The sequence below is a fragment of the Pseudorca crassidens genome, chromosome 20, assembly GCF_039906515.1.
Source record: "Pseudorca crassidens isolate mPseCra1 chromosome 20, mPseCra1.hap1, whole genome shotgun sequence".
NCBI lineage: Eukaryota > Metazoa > Chordata > Mammalia > Artiodactyla > Delphinidae > Pseudorca > Pseudorca crassidens.
Genome location: NC_090315.1, coordinates 47998013 through 48020171, shown reverse-complemented (window position 1 = coordinate 48020171; position 22159 = coordinate 47998013). Strand labels below are relative to the sequence as shown.

At 40.7% G+C, this 22159-nt stretch overlaps 1 protein-coding gene across 7 annotated transcripts in view; it reads left to right on the top strand.

Moving 5' to 3' along the window:
- The first annotated feature begins 1055 nt into the window (after positions 1 to 1055).
- IST1 (IST1 factor associated with ESCRT-III) overlaps positions 1056 to 22159 on the top strand; it is a 31084-nt gene continuing 9980 nt past the window's right edge. For 3 of the 7 annotated variants that reach the window (XM_067719630.1, XM_067719629.1, XM_067719623.1), the window contains exons 1-4: positions 1056 to 1208; positions 18913 to 19015; positions 19448 to 19628; positions 20397 to 20484. In XM_067719630.1, coding sequence (XP_067575731.1) covers positions 18928 to 19015; positions 19448 to 19628; positions 20397 to 20484 — 357 coding nt within the window. In that variant the 5' untranslated portion in view covers positions 1056 to 1208; positions 18913 to 18927. Of the gene's footprint in view, positions 1314 to 1493; positions 1615 to 9744; positions 9826 to 18912; positions 19016 to 19447; positions 19629 to 20396; positions 20485 to 22159 lie in introns of those variants that run through there. The other 4 variants (XM_067719624.1, XM_067719626.1, XM_067719627.1 and 1 more) reach the window with 4 other exon arrangements.

Sequence of the window (22159 nt, the reverse complement as noted above, 5' to 3'; positions counted from 1 at the left end):
GGTTATACAGACACGTTATTTCTAAATCCATATGACCCTCTTATGGATACACGTAGCTCCATCCTTGTCACATGACCGCATCACAATTTAGCAAACCACAATTTTGGTCTTGGTAGATGCAGCCTGTACGGCAGGGGGCAGGATTACCTCCTTCTGGAAGCCAAAGCTCAGGAATCCCCTTCCAACGTTAAGCAGAGAGAATGGTTTTCAAGTTGAACACAAGGATAACTAAATGAAAAAGTTTCCTCTCAATCCAGAGATAAAGTAAATTCCCAGAGAATGTGGTGCTGAGGAAACATCTTAAATAAGAAATACTGTAGATATTCTGATTGCAAGAGCAATCACATTTGGTTTAAAAGCGGAGGGGGGAGGGCAGGAGGGGCTTCCCTGGTGGCGTAGTGGTTGAGGGTCTGCCTGCCAATGCAGGGGACGCGGGTTCGTGCCCCGGTCCGGAAGGATCCCGTATGCCGCGGAGCGGCTGGGCCCGTGAGCCATGGCCGCTGGGCCTGCGAAGCCACAACAGTGAGAGGCCCGCGTAGCAGGGAAAAAAAAAACCAGCGGGGCAGGAGTATTAAGAGTGCTTAAGAGAGAGGGTGGGTGGCCTGAGGGAGGAGTGCTTAGAGTCGGATGAAGAGCTGTGTGCTGCCAGAGAAGGGCGGAATCCTGCCCAGCAGGTCATTTCATGAAAGAAACCGAAACGCAGGAGGAAAGCCTCCATGGCGAGTGGAGTCGAGCGAGGAACGAGAGCAAATCTCAGAGACTAACTCAGGGAGTTTGGGAGACGGTGCTGGAGCCGGTTTTTCCATATACTGGAACAACGCTAAACATGGGCGCGGACTCGGAAAACAAGCCTCCTCCGCCAGCCTCCCTGCAGCCGGGGAAACACCAGCGAAATACAACGAACGCCCCAGCAGGTGACTCTGGAGACGTCACGTGTATACGCTGCCGTCCGTGCCTCCGCCGCTGGAAGTAGTCCCCGGCTGCGCCAGCTCCGAAGGGAGCCCGGCGGTGGAGCCCGGACGCCCTCGGGGCGTGAGTCCCGAGCGGAGGGTGCGCAGCCAATCCCTGGAAAGAGGGCGTGGCTAGCTCGGCCCCGAGGATCCCTCCGCCCGTGCTCACTGTGCTGAGGGCTTGTTAGTCGCCATTTTGGATGCTAAGCCTTCTTCCCCAAGTCTGTCTCTTCCGTTTTCAGGTCCGGATTCGGTCAGGTGAGTGTGGCTTCTTCAGCGTCAAGGATCTTTGTTTTCCTCCTCACACTGCGCTCCGGATTTAGAAGTCCCTAGCCCAGGATTCAGAGGACCTTGAGGTGGCAGGTGAGGAGAAAGAGAAGGATCCTGGATGTGAGGGTCGGGCTGGAGGTCGGGCCGGAAAGGCTGTGGCACGGAAGGCCGCCCAAGGCCGGGCCCGGGGGCGTGGCAGGGCCGCAGGCAACTTGGACACCGTTGGTCCCGAATACTTGACGCCGCCAAACTTTGTTGTCCTCCCTGCTCCGAGGCGTCACTTCCCCGGGGCGGAAACGCCGCGGCCTGGGCTTCGGCACCCGACAGGGACAGGGCCGGGCCGGCGCTCTCGGGGACTCCCTTACCCGGTCCCTTTTGGCCCAGGGAGACTTCGGTAAGGTTGTGTCCCCGGTGCCTGCGGGAGTCTGTTCGCTTCCGAGCCCGGCAGCCTCCCCCCGGGCGGGGCGGCCTCCAGGGAAGGTACCTGGGGGCTCCGGAAGAAACTGCGTTTTTCTTTAGCGGAAGCAAAAAGCGACCTTTGGCCCCCTTTCGCAGACCCCTGCCTGTCTGATGAGCAATCTAGTGAGGAGCCTGTAGCCCTGTCCTTGCCCCCCTTCCTCTTTCTGTTCTCATCGCTCCTCTTCCGCGGTGCTGGAGGTGAGAGGACTTGAAACTCGACCTGCATAGTTTTACCGGGATCGGGACCGAAGAGTGTCCGGTTTAATGATTAGGTAATAGGAGAGGCAGCGACTTCCACTCTCTGAAGTAGTAAGATTGAAATTAAGAGCTGGTCATAGTTTTTCTATTATGCTTGCGTATTCATTATTTTTTATTACGAACATTGCAAACAAAGGTAAAGACTGTAATGAATTCCCTCCTAATCCATCTTCAACAACGATCAGTTCATGTCCAATCTTGTTTCGTTTATACCCCCGTTGTGTATTTATTTAATAAAGTAACAGTTGATATATATATATGTTTCCTCCCCCTCCCCCTCCCCCCCTTTGACTCCTTTACCTACGGAGAAATTTCCACGGGAAATTTTGTTTTTACAGCTTCTTCAGAACCTCATCTTCTGGGATAGGAGGACTTAGTAATATCCTTTTATTAGAGGATAAAAGATTGTTTTGAAACCTCAATGTTAGTATTACATTTTAAAGCCACCCAGTTTCTCAAGTTTTCTCATTTTTAAAGTAGTGTTATTCTGTCCAAATTGTTTTCTTTCTTCCTCTACTCCTGTGCCTCTGGCTTCTCAATGATAGGAGCTCCAGAATCCCCAACTCTAGTCTACTTAGTTTAAGCTCTCATTCCTTTAAAATCAGAATCAATTCCCAATGATGTGTAGTCTCTTTTGATTTAAAAATAAAACTAGAAAAGAGTGTAGTCTAATGAAGTAATTTAAAATACAGGAAAAGTAGTATGCACATGAATACTAACTTCAGCATTATTTTATATAGCAAATATAAAAAGGTTGAGGAATTAAGTAAAAATGATTACTCAGTGTGGTATTAGGCAGCCGTTTAAAATAAGGTTCTATAGGCTGTAGCAGATATGCTGTTAAGTGATATAAGGATTCACTAGTGATCAGAGTCCATCATTAACAACTTTGTAAAAATATGCCTTAAGAGAAACTCTTGGTAAAAGTATACCCAAAGAATTTTTTTTTTTTTTTTTTTTTTTTTTGCGGTACGCGGGCCCCTCATTGCTGTGGCCTCTCCCGTTGCGGAGCACAGGCTCCGGACGCGCAGGCTCAGCGCCCATGGCTCACGGGCCCAGCCGCTCCGTGGCATGTGGGATCTTCCCGGACTGGGGCACGAACCCGTGTCCCCTGCATCGGCAGGCAGACTCTCAACCACGGCACCACCAGGGAAGCCGTACCCAAAGAATTTTTTGTAATTTTTTTAATGTTACTTTTATTGAGAAACAAGATAAAGATCCTTTTATAATGCCTACACATTTCAGTATTTATAGCTCCTTCCAGAAAATCTTGATGGTCTCTGAATTCTGAAGCCTGTACTTTTGTTGTGAGTTATACATGATGCTACTGGTTTTGTGGTCCTTTATTTTATTAAATTTTCAATCTTGATTAGTTTGGTCACTGGAGATTTGATTACAGTGTGAAAATACAGTAAACTGGGCATTCTGTAAATGAAATGGTTTTAAGAATTGGGCTATATTATCTTGGAAATGCTTTCTAGCTTGCTTGTACTTTTATGTCACATCTTCATGTCTGCAATACCTAAATCATACCTAAATCTGTTTACATCACTTATTTTATAAGAAAGAAGTATTCAGGATAAATAAAATAATACATTTCAAATACAGAAGTTTTCCTGTGTACTACAAAATTATCATTCTATCCACTATTGACTGTTGCCTCCCTTCCCAGCTTGGTTCTTTTGGAGCTACAAGACTCTAAAGTTGGTTTCTTAGGACATGAGGGTCTGTTTTGCTATTTCTAGCTAAATTTTCAGGATTACTGCCTCTAGGCAGCTTCACTAATTTGGGTAGCTGTTCTGAGCTACAGCAGTCTTTCCCTTCTCCCCCCAGGTAAAATGAGGAATGAGCCAGTCCATGGTTTTACGTTTTCCCTTATTCAGGATGGAGAGATTATCCAGTTTTAAAAGGCTCCTGGAGCTGAGTGATAAAAGAGGGACTAGATCAGTTTGTTGCTCCAATGTTAAGGTCTGGGGTAAAGTGAGGGATCGGAAAGAGCCAAGAAGGGAACATGAGGTTGCTGCCCAGTGTGTGACATAATGGTGTTACACTAATAAAAATAGTAGTTAGAATACTGAGAAGTAGATTTGCAGTCACTAGTTCATAATCCTTTTATAAGGTTTATGTTATAGTTGTTTATGTATCTTATAGTTGTTTTTGTGTCACTTGTCCCCATTAGATTGTGAACTCCTTGAAACACCAGGGTCACATCTTACTTAAATGTCTCTTGTCTCTGTTGGCTTAGCACAGTACTTGATAGAATAGCACTCAACAGATGTTTGGTGAGTGGATGAATGACAGTAAAAATGTTGAGGCACAAAATGATCTCAGAATAACCTGTAAATCAGAAGAGAATTTTAAATTAGGTATTGGACAATATTAGTATGTGGTAATGTATATATGTTTGTTTTATGTGTGTAAATGTTTGTATATGTATAAAACAGTAACTGTTTACCAGAACAGTTTATTAACTTTTAGGTTATTCCTAAAATTAATATTCCTAATCATGTAAGATACAAAGTTTATGGTAGTTAGCTTTGGAAACACAGTTTCAAATCCTGAAATGTGGGAATTCCCTGGAGGTCCAATGGTTAGGACTTGGCACTTTCACTGCTGGGGCCCGGGTTCAGTCTCTGGTCGGGGAACTAAGATCCCTGCAAGCTGTGCTGCATGCCCCCCCCCCCCCCAAAAATCCTGAAATGGTAATTAAATTGATCTTTTGTATTAGATAAGTTTTGAGTCTGATGATTTTTAAAATATATTGGTAATTATTTAGGACCTGTGCCCCCTGCATTGGAAGCACGGAGTCTTAACCACTGGGCAACCAGGGAAGTCCAGGAATCTAATTTCTGAAAGTTGAAAATCCTCAGAACTCAAGTTGACAAAGTGTTTTGGCAAATTATTTTCCTTTCCTTAAATCTAAAACAAAACTAGATTCTGTAAGTTTGTGAAATTCAAAAATCAATGTTATTATTTCATTAATTTTTATTATTTATTTTTGGCTGCATTGGGTCTCCGCTGAGGCACACGGGCTTCTCACTGCGATGGCGTCCCCCGCTGTGGAGCACAGGCTTCAGGTGCGCAGGCCTCAAGCCGTGGCTTGCGGGCCCAGTTGCTCCACGGCATGCAGGATCCTCCCGGACCAGGGGTCGAACCCGTGTCCCCCGCATTGGCAGGCGAGCTCCCAACCACTGCGCCACCAGAGAAGCCCCTAAAAATCAATGTTATTTTTAGTTAAATTTCCACTAATTAACATGATGAATGAGTGACAGCTTTGTACTAAGTACTGTAAGGCAGTGTGAGAATAACAGTGGAACCTCAGAAATAGTGTTTGCCTTCAAGAAGAGCTATACTGATTATGTACAGTTGAAATCCTCCAATGACGTCAAAACAGTTAATCAAAAAAGTTAAAGCAGGGGAAAAAAGATACAAAGCATACCTTTAACATTTTATTTTAACCTAAGACACATACAAAATTCCATTTAATAATGGAGTGTAACCTTTAAAAATTGTGAATCACTGTATTGTATATCTGTAACATATAATATTGTACATCAACTATTCAGTTTTAAAATTTTATTTATCAGCTGATCTTTAGATTATTAGACGTTTTCTTTGAGTATCGGTCTTTTTTTTTTTTTTTTTTTTTAATTTCTGGCTGCATTGGGTCTTTGTTGCTGCGTTCGGGCCTTCTCTAGTTGCCAGTGAGTGGGGGCCACTCCTCGTTGCGGTGTGCGGGCTTCTCATTGCGGTGGCTTCTCTTGTTGCGGAGCACCGGCTCTAGGTGTGCAGGCTTCAGTAGTTGTAGCATGCAAGCTCAGTAGTTGTGGTTCGCAGGCTCAGTAGTTGTGGTGCACAGGCCCAGTTGCTCCGCAGCATGTGGGATCTTCCTGGACCAGGGCTCGAACCCGTGTCTCCTGCATTGGCAGGCGGATTCTTAACCTCTGTGTCACCAGAGAAGCCCAGAGTATGGGTCTGTTGACTAGAGTTTGTTTTATTTTACTTTATTTTATTTGTTTATTTTTTGGCCGCGCCTCTTGGCTTGCGGGATCTCAGTTCCCCAACCAGGCATCGAACCTGGGCCACAGCAGTGAAAGTCTGGAATCCTAACCTCTGGGCCATCAGGGAACTCCCTAGAGTTTATTTTAACAAACGTTTATATGGCGTTTATTGTGTACGTATGTTCTAGGCACTGTTCTAAATGCCACAATTTTTTTTTTTTTTTTTTTGGCTGTACCGCAAGGCTTGCGGGATATTAGTTCCCCAACCAGGGATTGATCCCAGGCCCTCGCCAGTGAAAACACAGAGTCCTAACCACTGGACAACCAGAGAATTCCCTAAACTCCACAGATTTTCATTTAATCCTCATACCAGCCTTTTGAGTTGTGAGGGTTCATGTAAATATTTGTGCTAATTTTCCTTAAATGTTTAACAGAGAAGCTACCTGGGCCTGGATTTTCTTCTGGAATGGTTCCTAATTTTATATTCAATTTTTGTAATGTTTAGGGGCAATTACATTTTTGACTTCTTTGTGTCAGTTTTTGTTTTTTTTTTTTAAATTGAAGTATAGTTGATTTACAGTGTTGTGTTAGCTTTGGGTGTACAGCAAAGTGATTAAGTTATACGTGTATATCTCTTCTTTTTCAGATTCTTTTCCGTTATAGGTTATTTTTACAAGATGTTGAATATAGTTTCACTTTGTGTCAATTTTGGTAAATTGCGTTTCTAACAGATTTGTTCATTTTGTCTCATGGTTGAATTTATAGGTGTAGATTAGTAATAACGTCCCCTTCTAATGTTTGTAGGATCTGTAATGATATCTGTCTCTTTCCAACCTGATACTGGTAATTTGTGTCTCCTCTCTCTCTTCCTCCCCCTCTCTCCCTTCTTCCTCTTTTCAAAAGAACCTGCATTTGGTTTCATTGATTTTCCTCATTTCTGTTTCATTGGTTTTTGCCTTGTTTTTATTGTTTCCTTCTGCTTGCTTTGAGTTAATTTTGCTCTTTTTATCGTTACTTGTGGTGGAAGCTTAGATTACTAATTTGAGACCTACCTTCTTTTTTTAAATATAAATTTATTTATTTTTGGCTGCGTTGGGTCTTCGTCGCTGCGCTCGGACTTGCTCTAGTTGCGGTGAGCAGGGGCTACTCTTCGTTGCCATGCGCGGGCTTCTCATTGTGGTGGCTTCTCTTGTTGTGGAGCACGGGCTCTAGGTGTGCAGGCTTCAGTAGTCGTGGCACGCGGGCTCTAGAGTGCAGGTTCAGTAGTTGCTCCGCGGCATGTGGGATCTTCCTGGACCAGGGCTCGAACCCATGTCCCTTGCATTGGCAGGCGAATTCTTAATCACTGCACCGCCAGGGAAGTCCCGAGGCTTTTCTTCTTTCCTAATGTAAGCATTTAGAGTTGTAAATTTTGCCCTAAGCACTGTTTTAGCTTCATCCACAAATTTTGGTGTTATATTTTAATTTTCATTTTCTTACAGTTTAAACCTTTAAAAATAATTTCCATTTGAAACTTCCTCTTTAACATGGATTATTTAGAAGTAATGGTGTTTAATTTCCAAGTGTTTGGAGATTTTCTGTTATCTTTCTTGTTACTGATTTCTGGTTAATTTCCATTGCAGTTGAAGAACATACTTTGGGTGACTTAAGTTCTGTTTAATTTGTTAAGGTTTGTTTTGTACTTCAGGATACGGTCTGTATTCATGAATGTTCCCTGTGCTTTGCTGTGTTGAGTGGAGTGTTCTATGTAAACATCAGTAAGATACAGTTGGTGTTCAGTTCTTGTATATCCTGATATTCTGTCTACTAGTTGATGAATTACAGAGGGAAGTACAGTTGAAGTCTCCAACTACAATTAAGGATTTGTTTCTTTGTCCTGTCCTGTCTTTTCTTCTTGTATTTTGAAGCTCTGTTGTTCCCTGAATTCACTATTAGTATTGCTACATTTTCTTGGTGAATTCACCCTTTAATGATTATATAATATTCCTTTGTATCCCTGATTTTCCTTGCTGAAGTCTACTTTAACACTTCAGCCCCTTCAGCTTTTTTTTTTAAGTTGAGATATAATTGATCTATAACATTTTATTAATTTCAGGTGTACAACATGATTTGATATTTGTATGTATTGGGAAATGATCACAACAGTAAGTCTAGTTAACATCTGTCACCATACAGAGTTACAATTCTTTCTCTTTTGATGAGAACTTTCAAGATTTATTCTCTTGGGAGTTCCCTTGCAGTGCAGTGATTAAGACTCCAAGCTTCCACTGCAGGAAGCGTGGGTTCAATCCCTGGTCAGGGAACTAAGATCCCACATCCCACATGCCATGCAGCACAGCCAGAAAATTAAAAAATAAAAAAGATTTATTCTTTTAGCAACTTTCGAATACACAGTACAGTATTAACCACAGTCACTACACCACATTGTACATTACATCCCAAGACTCACTTATTTTATAACTGGAAGTTTGTAACGAAATGGGTAGAGGGGGTCGAAAGGTACAACTTCTAGCTTTCTTTTGATTAGTGTTTGCGTGATCTAGTTTTTTTCATCCTTTACTTTTAACCTACCTACATTATTGTATTGACGTGAGTTTTTTCTTGGCAGTATATAGTTGGATCATTTTTTGAACCATTCTAGAAAGTCTAGTTAACATCTGTCACCATACATAGTTACAATTCTCTGTGTTTTGTGTTTAGATCATTTCTATTTAATTATGTAATTATTAGTATATTTGACTTTAGTTCTACCATTTTATTATTTGTTTTGTTTTTCATTTCTGTTTCTGCTTTCCTGCTTTCTCTTGGGTTATTTGAACACTTTAGTATCAAATTTAAAATCTGTCGAGTTTTTTAGTCTATTTTTTGATATAGTACGTTTTATTTGGTCACTCTAGGGATTACAGTGAATGTACTTAACTTTTCACAATTTACTTAGAATCAGTATTTTATCACTTATTGTGGAATATAGAAACATATAGGTCCCTTTGCCCTGCCCCCCTTAATACTATTATGTTGTGGTTATCTTATGTATTACATCTACATACATTGAAAAAAAAACCCATCAGACAATGTTACTAGTTTTGCTTTTAACTGTCAAATACAAATTTTTTTATTTTGGCCATGCCACTTGGCATGCAGGATCCCCAACCAGGGATCGAACCAACGCCCCCTGCAGTGGAAGCACGGAATCCCAACCACTGGACCGCCAGGGAAGTGTCCCTCAAATACGTTTTAAGAGACTCAAGAGAAGAACCATCTATTATATTTACCCAGATATTTGCCATTTCTGTAATATAAGATATAAATACTTGCCATTTCTTCCTTTTTTTAGTTTTCCAAGTTTTCTTATTAATTTTCCCTCATCTGAGAATGACTTATTTCACCTTTATTTCTGAAGGATATCATCTCTGGATATAGAATTCTGGGTTGACAGTTCTTTTCTTTTGGCACTTCTTTTTGGCCTCCATTGTTTCTGATGTGAAATCTGTTATTTGAATAGGTCATCTATTGGTAACATGTTTTTCTCTGACTGCTTTAAGTATTTAAAAAGTTTGTCTTTAGTTTTCAATTTGATTAAGATGAGTCCAGGCATAAATTTCTTTGGAGCTCTCTGAGCTCTTTCAGTCTGTAGCTTTATGTTTTTTGCTAAATTTGGGGAGTTTTCAAAAGTTTTTTGGTACCAAACTGGTTCTCCCATCCTTCTGGGATTCTGACAGTGCAAACATTAGGTCCTTTGCTGTTTGTTCTACAGATATCTGAGGCTTTGATCACTTTTTTCAATGTTTTTTATCTCTGTTTTTCAGATTGGATACGTAGTATTGACCTATCTTGAAGTGCATTGGCTTTTTCTGCTGTCATTTGCTTTCTGCTATCCAGCTCACACAGTGAGTTTCTTACTTTTGATGTATTTTTCAGTTCTAAAGTTTGTTTCTTCTGGAATTCCCTGGTGGTCCAGTGGTTAGGACTTGGTGCTTTCACTGCTGGGGCTGGGTTCCACGCAGCCAAAAAAAAAAAGTTTGTTTCCTCTTTATGTCTTTTGTTTCTTTACTGAGACTTTCTGTTATTCATTTCAAGAGTATTTGGCCTTACCTGTTGCAACGTTTTTTTTTGTTTTTGTTTTTTAAATAAATTTATTTATTTATTTTGGCTGCGTTGGGTCTTTGTTGCTGCGCGCGGGCTTTCTCTGGTTGTGGCGAGAGGGGGCTACTCTTTGTTGCGGTGCGCGGGCTTCTTGTTGTGGTGGCTTCTCTTGTTGCAGAGCATGGGCTCTAGGCGCACGGGCTTCAGTAGTTGCGGCACGTGGGCTCAGTAGTTGTGGCTCGTGGGCTCTAGAGCGCAGGCTCAGTAGTTGTGGCGCACGGGCTTCATTGCTCCACGGCATGTGGGATCTTCCTGGACCAGGGCTCGAACCCGTGCCGGCTGCATTGGCAGGCGGATTCTTAACCACTGCACCACCAGCGAAGTCCTCTGTTGCAACGTTTTTTTAAATTTTTTTTTTATTGAAATATAGTTGAATTGTTGCAACCTTTTTATAGTAGCTGCTGCTTTTTGCGGTACGCGGGCCTCTCACTGTTGAGGCCTCTCCCGTTGCAGAGCACAGGCTCCGGACGCGCAGGCTCAGCAGCCATGGCTCACGGGCCTAGCCGCTCCGCGGCATGTGGGATCTTCCCGGACCAGGGCACGAACCCGTGTCCCCTGCATTGGCAGGCGGACTCTCAACCACTGCACCACCAGGGAAACCCTATAGTAGCTGCTTTAAAGTCTTTGTCAATTAATTCCAACATCTGTATAATCTCAGCATTGATGTATGTTGATTGTCTTTTCCATGAGTTGACTTTCCTGGTTTGGTGTATTTCACCCACTCTGTCCACACCAGGGGTCCCCTTTCTGGTTTCTCAAGGCAGGACTAGAGAGCTTCTCTTGATATTCTTCCTTTCTCTATCAGTGTTCACTTCTGGGTTTCAGGCTGCCTTGCATCTAGGCCAGGGAATATAAGAGGAAAAAAAGTGATAAACTCACTACCACGTTATTGGCATATCAAATTCTGGTCTCCATCCAGCTTCTATTATTTACTTTTCAGAATTCTCGAAGAGCTGCTCCATACGTGCTCTTCAGGATTTATAGCTTCATTCAGTGAAAGGAATGCTGAACCTAGAACCCTGTTCTTTACTTCTGTTTTTTAAGGACTATTCATGTTTTTCTAAGAGTAGCTAGTTCATTAATTCTGATTTCTGGATAGTATTCTGTCATGTTTCTGTTACATTTTATCTGTCTTCTTGTAATGGACACTTAGCATTCCTCCACCTCCTTACTACCACAGAATCTGTATACATGTGTCTTCATGGTCTTCTGTACAGATTTCTTTCAGGGTATATGTCCAGGAATGGGATTGCTGGATCCTAAGGTACATGCATACATTTACCATTAAGATATATATATTATTAAATACTGATAGACTAATACTGCTAGAATACTGATAGATGAATAGAGTATTATTTAACCTTCAATGGAAGGAAACTCATGTGCTACAACATAGACTATTGGAGTATACTAATATTAGTACTCCATTGTGTGTGTATATATACACACATGTATATACATTTTGTTTATCCATCTGTCAATGGACAGATTGTTTCCACCACTTGGCTATAGTGAATAATGCTGCTATGAACATGAGTGTGCAGATTACATTACTGTTTTGTTTTTTTTTTGCGGTACGCGGGCCTCTCACTGCTGTGGCCTCTTCCGTTGCGGAGCACAGGCTCTGGACGCGCAAGCTCAGCGGCCATGGCTCACGGGCCTAGCCGCTCCGCGGCATGTGGGATCTTCCCAGACCAGGGCACGAACCCGTGTCCCCTGCATCGGCAGGCGGACTCTCAACCACTGTGCCACCAGGGAAGCCCTACGTTACTTTTAAGAAATAAGATTTGCAAGAGATGTCTTGAGGATTAATCTCAATTGTCTATGCCTTTTTGCCTATTTCATATAATTCAGTACAATGGGATATTTAGTGTCCTGCAGAATCATAGGGTTGAAACGGACTTTAGAGATTATGTTGTAAGAACTTAAATTATATTCACTATACCGTACTTATTATTGTAGAAAGACCATTTAGCTTCAATTTTCTAGCTTGGTTAACTGAAGTCTTAGTACAGTGTAAATTTGAGGTTGCTTTGGTAGATGTAGGTTCTGGCTTCTTTGGTCTTGTGGAGAAATAATAGTCTTTGGGCTGGATGCCTTCTGTTTCCTCCTCCAGAGCCACATACCATCCTTTTCCCTCTGATCTACATCCCTGGAGGCTCATTCACGTGTACCGTGTCTGTGGGCCCCTTTGCTTTCTGGCTTCCAGTTGAAGGGTAGATGGATTGGCAGGAGGAATGAGGGCTAGGTATTTATTCCCCTGCTGCTTCCCTTCCAGGTTGCTGCAAGTGGTCTGCATACCTCTACCAGTGATTCCTGTCTGGTGGCCCCTTCCATATAGCTACCCTCTCCAGATTCTACTTCCTCATCTTGCCCCTTCAGGCCTAGATGTGTTAATGGTTCTGGGGCAATTCACTGTCCTTTGTTGGTTTCTCTAAGTCTTACCCACGCCTTTGTAAGTAGTCTCTCTTTTTTTTTTATTCTTCTAAATGTCTTTATTGTACATCACAAATATTTCACATTATTTAATTGAGAGGCTTACAGAAATAGAGTATATTTCTATCATTGATCAGTAAAGTTCCTTCAAACCCGCATTGTCTTTATTTGTGCACAATATACTCGATATATTTTGTGGGTTTTTTTGACTCATTTAGAAGGGTTAAAAGCAGCAAGAACTTATGTTTCTTTCCATTACATGCAAAAATCAATTTTGACAGTGATAAACTGACTACCTTATGGATTCTAAATACCACTTTTAGATTCTGATCTCCCATATAGCTATCTATTCCCCTAACCAAATGAATAATCTGCATTTTATTTCATTTTTTTCCCTAACATTACTTATATTATTTTAAAGATGGAATTTTGATAGGATTAGGGGCTAATAATGAGTATGTGGTACCTCACTTTTATTGTTTTTTTTTTTAATAACAAAGTGAATCAGTTATACATACACATATGTTCCCATATCTCTTACCTCTTGCGTTTCCCTCCCTCCCACCCTCCCTATCCCACCCCTCCAGGCGGTCACAAAGCACCGAGCTGATCTCCCTGTGCTATGCGGCTGCTTCCCACTAGCTATCTACCTTACGTTTGGTAGTGTATATATGTCCATGCCTCTCTTTCGCTTTATCACAGCTTACCCTTCCCGCTCCCTGTATCCTCAAGTTTATTCTCCAGTAGTCTGTGTCTTTATTCGTGTCTTACCCCTAGGTACTTCATGACATTTTTTTCCCTTAAATTCCATATATATGTGTTAGCATACGGTATTTGTCTTTCTCTTTCTGACTTACTTCACTCTGTATGACAGACTCTAGGTCTATCCACCTCATTACAAATAGCTCAATTTCGTTTCTTTTTATGGCTGAGTAATATTCCATTGTATATATATATGTGCCACATCTTCTTTATCCATTCATCCGATGATGGACACTTAGGTTGTTTCCATCTCCGGGCTATTGTAAATAGAGCTGCAATGAACATTTTGGTACATGACTCTTTGAATTATGGTTTTCTCAGGGTATATGCCCAGTAGTGGGATTGCTGGGTCATATGGTAGTTCTATTCGTAGTTTTTTAAGGAACCTCCATACTGTTCTCCATAGTGGCTGAACCAATTCACATTCCCACCAGCAGTGCAAGAGTGTTCCCTTTTCTCCACACCCTCTCCAGCATTTATTGTTTCTAGATTTTTTGATGATGGCCATTCTGACTGGTGTGAGATGATATCTCATTATAGTTTTGATTTGCATTTCTCTAATGATTAATGATGTTGAGCATTCTTTCATGTGTTTGTTGGCAGTCTGTATATCTTCTTTGGAGAAATGTGTATTTAGGTCTTCTGCCCATTTTTGGATTGGGTTGTTTGTTTTTTTGTTATTGAGCTGCATGAGTAGTCTCTCTTTTTAAAAATATTTATTTATTTATTTGGCTGCTCTGGGTCTTAGTTGTGGCATGTGGGATCTTCGCTGCGGTGCATGGGATCTTTACTTGGGGCATGTGGACTCTTAGTTGCAGTATGCATGCGTGATCTAGTTCCCCAACCAGGGATTGAACCTGGGCCCCCTGCATTGGGAGCTCGGAGTCTTAACCCCTGGACTACCAGGGAGGTCCTGTAAGTAGTCTCTTTATTAAAGTCTCACATTACCCAGGTGTGGATACTATGTGTTTCCAGCTAGGACCCTGATTGTTAGACTCCTTTAAAGGGGCACTGTGATTTTACTTATTTTTGTAAATTTGAACAAATACTATTACTGAATCGTAAGATTAGTAATTTAGGTTTATTTTTATCTGCTTTCTACAGTAGGTTTACAGTAGGGTTTTTGGGGGAGAGAAACTTCCCCACACATTCCAAGCCAAAAGATTAACAGTGAAATATAGACCTCACTTCAGTGTTTTCAACTTCCTTCACAGAGTTCGATTTATATTTGCAGCATAAAATATTTTTAAGCTCCTCTTTCAGAGAATTTTAGCACTTTCTTCTTCAGAGTCCCTATTCTTATGATTGTTTGGGTTCCTTTCTTTTCCAAGCTGTTTCATTATGGTCCCAAACTAGCATTTGTGGATGCTGACCCATTTTAGGCAAATATGTGAAATAGAGATGTCTTTACACCCTCCAGAGTTTCTTCATGTTGCTAAAGCTACCCCCTTATTACCTGTCTCTTCCATTAACACTTTTGTGTCTTTCAGTGTCTAGCCACTTTAGATACCTATTCTGATAAGTTGATCTTAATGTTTACTGATGAGTTAACATTTTGCTTTTCTAAGGAGGCAAATGAATTTATTTATATTTTTCTTTGTCTTTTGATAGAAATTCCGAATTATATACTTTCTGAGGTAGATTTCGTTTTTAGTGTTAGCTTTAATGTTAGTTCAAATTCCTTGGATTTGAAAAGAGTTTTACATATAGGAAAAACTAAATCTGTTTTTGTTTGTTTTTTTAGTCTAACCTTTGTCTTTACATATGTGCTTTTTTTTAAACTCAGAATTTGGAGTCATCCTGCATATATAGTCATGCTTTTTAAACTAATATCATTAATAAATAAGTTAATAAATGCTTTTTATTTATTTATTTGGCTGCATTGTGTCTTCGTTGCTGTGTGTGGGCTTTCTCTGTATGCGGTGAGTGGGGGTTCCTCTTCATTGTGGTGCACAGGCTTCTTATTGCGGTGGCTTCTCTTGTTGCAGAGCATGGGCTCTAGGCTTGCGGGCTTCAGTAGTTGCAGCACGTGGGCTCAGTAGTTGCGGCACACAGGCCCTAGAACGCGTGGGCTTCAGTAGTTGCGGTGCATGGGCTCAGTAGTTGCCGCGCGTGGGCTCTAGAGCACAGGCTCAGCAGTTGTGCTGCACAGCCTTAGTTGCTCCGTGGCATGTGGGATCTTCCTGGACCAGGGATTGAATCCATGTCCCCTGAATTGGCAGGCGGATTCTTAACCACTGTGCCAGCAGGGAAGTCCCAGTAAATGCTTTTTAAAAAATATTTTAGTGGCTACTTAAAATTCCATCGTAAATATATATAATTTGTTTAACTAGTAAGAACAGTATTTCATTATTCATATGGTTCATTATTTCAATTTTTTGGTCTTAAAATGTGCTGATAAATATATATATTTATTTTTTATTTTTTATTTATTTATTTTTTTTGCGTTACGCGGGCCTTTCACTGTTGTGGCCTCTCCCTGTTGTGGCCTCTCCCGTTGCGGAGCACAGGCTCCAGACGCACAGGCTCAGCGGCCATGGCTCACGGGCGCAGCTGCTCCGCGGCATGTGGGATCTTCCCGGACCGGGGCAGGAACCCATGTCCCCTGCATCGGCAGGCGGACTCTCAACCACTGCGCCACCAGGGAAGCCCCATGATAAATATTTTTGTATAAAATTCTGTGCATGAAGCTCTGATTATTTCCTTAGGTTAAGTTTCTAGGAGTAGATTTACTAGGTCAAAATGTATATGTTTTTAAGGCTTCTGAAAATAAAGTACAGATATGACTAATATTTTGTTTGCAAGTATTGACGGCATCTGATGATTATAGACTACTTAAGAACTACCGAGGAATCTTGACGTTTTTCTGTCATAACTGTATCAGACCCCCAGTATTGTTATCTTTTATCTATGAGATGGTATCCACTGAAGAATTCAAATCCCATAATAATAAACTCCAGAGAACCATTATTTCTTTGTGGCCCTTACTGCAGTTGTTATTTTAGTTACTGATGTGATAAGTTTCTCTAACTAGACTATAAACTTCCATAAGGGCAGTAACTGTGTCTGTTTTTCCTTACCAATATTATCTCCAGGGCCTGTCACAGTATAGTAGGCATTCAATAAATATTTGTTGAAGGGGGTTAAAAATATATATTGTATCACAATTGTTAGTACCAAAAATGATGTAGCACTGTATGATTAGGATTGTTTAATTGGATTTTGAATTCAGATGCACTTAGGTTTTATCCTTAGCTCTACCACTTAGTTGCTGGCTGATCTTGGGCAAGTGCCTGGTAGAGTAAATGTTAGTGCTAGTTACTGTTTCCCAGGCTGTTTTTCTAATTTCCATCTATCTCTGGTTATGAATGCCTTCAGAACAGGAATACTGTATGGATCTAGTCAGCACCAGAACCTGCTATAGCACCTGACATCATCTAAATAATTTTTGAATTGAAGTTTGTTTCTTTTTTTTTTTTGCGGTACGCGGGCCTCTCACTGTTGTGGCCTCTCCCGTTGCGGAGCACAGGCTCCAGACGCGCAGGCTCAGCGGCCATGGCTCACGGGCCCAGCCGCTCCGCGGCATGTGGGATCTTCCCGGACCGGGGCACGAACCCGTGTCCCCTGCATCGGCAGGCAGACTCTCAACCACTGCGCCACCAGGGAAGCCCTGAATTGAAGTTTTGAATTTAGGATTATGAGACATGTGGCATAAGCTGTAATTAGTACCATGCTTCAGCTGTACTGAACTTGTGTTTCTCACAAAACTTCTTGTTCTTTCTAGTACCTGGATTTTACATACATCACTCCCTCTGCCCAGGATAGTCACACCCTCTTTTTACCTTACGAATATCTTGCTTGTCCTTCAGGACTTGGCTTAGGCTTTTCCTTCTCCTAGAAAGAATTCTGTAACATCCCTGAGCAGGTTGCATGTCTTTTCTCTAGAATAGGTTTTTTAATCTTGACACTATTGACATTTTGGGCTGGATTTTTTTTTGTTTGGGGCGGGGGTGTTGTCCTGTTCATTGTAGGATGTAGGCAGCATCCTTGTATGCCTACTATATATGCTAGTACCATCTCCTGAAATCACGACAAACCAAAATGTCTCCAGTCATTCCCAAATGTCCCCTCTAGGCAAAATCACTTCCAGTTGAGTACTACTCTAGAATTCTAGTTCTTAGCAAATAGTAATGTAGTTGCCAGATATTCTTAGCTGTTTTTTTCCCAATAGAATTTAAGTTCTTTTGATCACAAGGACTGTGCCTTCTAAATTTTTTTATCTCCAGCATCTAGCCATTGTCTGTCATAGAGATAATCAGCAAATATTTGTTAAGTGGATTGAACATAATTTAGTATTATCATGGATCCCAGATATTTACCATTGTAAACTGGGACTTGGGTTAATTATTAAATGAAGTATAAAGGATTCTGCAGGCAGTTTCACAAAAGGAAAATACATCTGATGTTTTCTGTTAGTGGTTTATGCACAGGCAGACATACTATTCCTAGTGTTTGTCCTTACACTGGGTATGTTTTTTGGTTTGTCTGTCCTTCGGTTACTTTGTTAGGCCTAGCTTTTGTTTGGATATTACATGTTTTGAAGTTCAGGTCCATAATTAATAGAGAGCAATAGTGCTGTCTTGATACAGAGTGCACAGTGGTCAATGCACAGTGTTATACCCTTAAGTCTTATGGGTGGAGGGAGTGGTTTTGTTGACTTTAACTCTGCTGTTCAGTAAAAGTCTTAGTAAATAATAGCCTTCTGTTGTCGAATTTTATTTTATTTTGCTTTTTGTTCTTAAATTTTTTTTACTGAAGTATGGTTGTTTACAGTGTTGTGTTCATTCCTCCTGTAGAGCAATGTGATTCGGTTGTATATATGTATACATTCTTTTTTTTTAATATTTTTTCCATTATGGTTTATCATAGTATATTGAATTTAGTTCTTTGGGCTATACAGTAGGACCTTGTTGTTTATCCCTGTTGTCGAATTTTATAGAGCAGTTTTTTTTTTTAACTTTTTTACCTCTTTGTATATTTCTTTGTAGGTGGGTAGATGTTAATGATATTTCTGTGATCTTGGGCAGTAGCTTGTTCCAAAGGCTAAGACTTAGTAGGAGGATTTGAGGAATTAAGGTGATAATATTTTTGAATTTAGTTCTAAATTTGATAATCTTTTCTTATTACTACCTCTTATCTTTTTGGGGGGAGAAGTAGGAGGACTTCCAGCTTCTTTGTTTTTATCACCCCACTCCTACACCAGTACAGAGATAGATAATCATTTTATCCATCACCAGGTTCTTTCATCTCTGTGCCCAAAACAGATCTCAAATCCAATCACTTCTACCATCACCACTGCTAACTATCCCAGTCTAAGCTATTTTCATTTTTTGTTTGGACTGTTGTAATAGCCTTGTTCTTGGTTCTCTTGCTTCCATTATTATCCTCCCCCAATCAGTTGTCCACCCAGCAGCCAAATGACCTTTAAAAACTGTGAGTCATATCATGTTATTTACCTGTATTAGAAAACTACTCTGGTTTATAATGTCAAATAATCCACCCTCTAACTTGGTCTTAGTTCCTGAACTAATTTTAACTTGAAAGTAGTCACTGTGCTTCTTATCTTTTTCCAGGAGGAATAGCACAGCATGCTGGGCTCTGGATTTAAAGCTGAGCGTTTACGAGTCAATTTGAGATTAGTCATAAACCGTCTTAAACTATTGGAGAAAAAAAAAAGTGAGTTATGCATGATTGCAGTATATTTTCTTTCCCAAAATACACCACTGAGTCCTAGCACCTCAATATTGGCTCTTTCAGGCTAGCACTATGAAGTTTAAGGATCCCATATCCTTTAGGTTTTGGATACATTTCTGCTGTCCTTTGTGACTAGTTAGACTGAATCACTTTGTTGCAGGGAAAGGAACATATTCTTGCTGTGGAATAGGTAACGTGACTCCATAGGTGGAAATTTCTGGCTACACAAACAATATTCTCATCTAGACGAGGTAGCAAATTCTAGACTAGGTGAGATGAGACTAAATTTGCTAAGGGAGGGTGAGCTAGGATATAGTAGAAACACCCACTTTTCTGTTTTGGGGTGGATGTCTGCCTGCAGGCCAGGGCCCAGTATACTACTACTTTGTGACTGGAGTGGGATTTGTGCTTTAGCGGAACTGGCCCAGAAAGCAAGGAAGGAGATTGCTGACTATCTGGCTGCTGGGAAAGATGAACGAGCTCGAATCCGAGTGGAGCACATTATTCGGGAAGACTACCTTGTGGAGGCCATGGAGATCCTGGAGCTGTACTGTGACCTGCTGCTGGCTCGGTTTGGCCTCATCCAGTCTATGAAGTAAGCTGGTTTGTCTTTTTTTTTTTTTTTTAAACTTCATTGAGGTATAGTTATTTAGGAAAAAACTTCACATATTTAATGTGTACAATTTGGCGAGTTTGGACATAGGCATACACCTGTACACCATCATCACAATCAAGTTAGAAAACAGTTATCACCTCCAGAAATTTCCTTGTATCCCCCTTTTTTTGATAAGAACATTTAACATGAGATCTGCCTTAAACATTTTAAAGCACTCAATACAGTATTGTTTAACTGTAGGCACAGTGTTGTTCAGCACACCTCTAGAACTTTTTCATCTTGTATAACTGTAATGAAGTAAGGTATTTTAATTTGAAGACCTAAGTCAAATCACCTCTGGAATTTGAGAAAGGAGTAGTAATACTTGTCTCTTCCTACACGTAGGGCGATAGCACTAAGGGACTACCACTTCACATACCCAACAACATTCTTCCTGCTATTCACTTGAAGGCTTGATCTCAATGTAAACAACTGGTGAAAAGAAAATTTGGAATCTGAAATCAAGAGGCCTAAGTTTGAGTCTTGGCTCAACTATTTTCTGACTTTGTGACCTTGGGCTTGTTACTTGTTTGTGTTTCCCCCTCCAAAATAGGATGACAGTGATGGCTTGAAGCCTAGAGTTATTGTGAGAATCCAGTGAGATTTGTGAAATTGCCTTAGAGGCTATCAAGTATGGGATACAGATGATGGGGTTTTGTTTGTTTGAAAGAATGTTAAATTTTATTTATTTTTTTTTACCTTAATTAGGGAGTTAGATTCTGGTCTGGCTGAATCTGTGTCTACACTGATTTGGGCTGCTCCTCGACTCCAGTCAGAAGTGGCTGAGTTGAAAATTGTGAGTACAACCAGTTTCAGTGATGCATGAAGTTTATCCTATTAGAAAGGTTGGTAAATAAGTCACTTCTGCTTTTTTGACCACATATTTTTGTACCCTTCTCATGCTGCCTTTGAAAAAGTCTTTGTAAACTTGTTTCTTCCTCCTTTTCAGGCCTTATATCATGGAACAGAACAGTGTTTTCCAAACTTGAGTAATTTTTCTAAGGGGCAAAGTTACAAATATTCCCCAGTTTTTTCTTAAATTATTTTTATTGTAACGTTATTTAAGTATGTAAAAATAGAAGAGTTTTTATACAACTGTAAACCAGTAAAGTTAAAATAACGTTAATTTAAGGGAACGGATGTTTTGCTTCATTGATTCATTCCACAAATATTTATTGAGCAGATGTTGTGAGTTGGGTGGGTACTGAGAGCACAGTGGTGAGCAAAGTATGACACGAGCCCTACTCTTGTAGCTTAGAGTCTGGTAGAAGAGACAGAAAAATTCACTGAGAAATTGCCTGCCACATCGTGGATATGGTACTGACTGCTCAGGTACAAATTCAGTCGAGTTGTTTTCTCTTCTATTTTCTACATCTTTGCCAGTTATTCACTAGGAGATTGTCTCAGTCTTATCTCCCAACCTATCTTATGAGATTTCCTTGTCTTCTGTATGTTTTTATTTTATTTTTTATTTTTTTATTTTTTTGTGGTACACGGGCCTCTCACTGTTGTGGCCTCTCCCGTTGCGGAGCACAGGCTCCTAACGTGCAGGCTCAGCGGCCATTGCTTACTGGCCCAGCCGCTCCGCGGTATGTGGGATCCTCCCGGACCGGGGCACAAACCCATGTCCCCTGCATCGGCAGTCGGACTCTCAACCACTGCGTCACCAGGGAAGCCCTGTTTTTATTTTTTAAGAGCTCTTTTTAAGTCTCTGAATATGTATTTTTTTAATAGTCTATTATTTTTGTTTCATGGCTACAATGTCTTCTAACTCTCTGAGAATATTATAGTCCCTTTTTAACTTTTCTTGTTTCTGTATTGTTTCCTTCTATCTATTTCTTAGATTTAAACTATTTTTATAATAGAGGCTTTTCTGAAAGGTTTCATGGCCCTTGGCTGTTCATATTTAAGAGTGAGGTACTAAAAAGTGGATTGGAACCTCTTGTGTGCTTGGGTGGGCTTATTGCCAGATGCCAATTCATTGTTTGTTTGTTTGTTTCTCTTTTTTCCTTCCAGTTTCATTGAGGTGTAATTGACATACAGCACTGTATAAGATGTACAGCATAATGACTTGACTTACATACATCATGAAATGATTATCACAGTAATTTTAGTGAACATCCATCACCTCATATAGATACAAAATTAAATAGAAAAATTTATTTTTGTAATGAGAACTCTTACTATTTACTCTCAGCAGTTTTCATATATAACATACAGCAGTGTTAATTATATTTATCATGTTGTGCATTACATCTCTAGTACTTACTTACCTTACAACTGGAAATTTGTAGGACCTTTTGAGTGCCTTCATCCAATTCCCCCTTCCCTCCCACTCCCTGCCTCTGGTAACCACAAATCTGATCTCTTTTTCTATGAGTTTGTTGCATGTTTGTTTGTTTTTGAAGTGTAATTGACTTACAACATTATGTTGTTCCTGTTACACAACATAGTGATTTTTTTTATACATT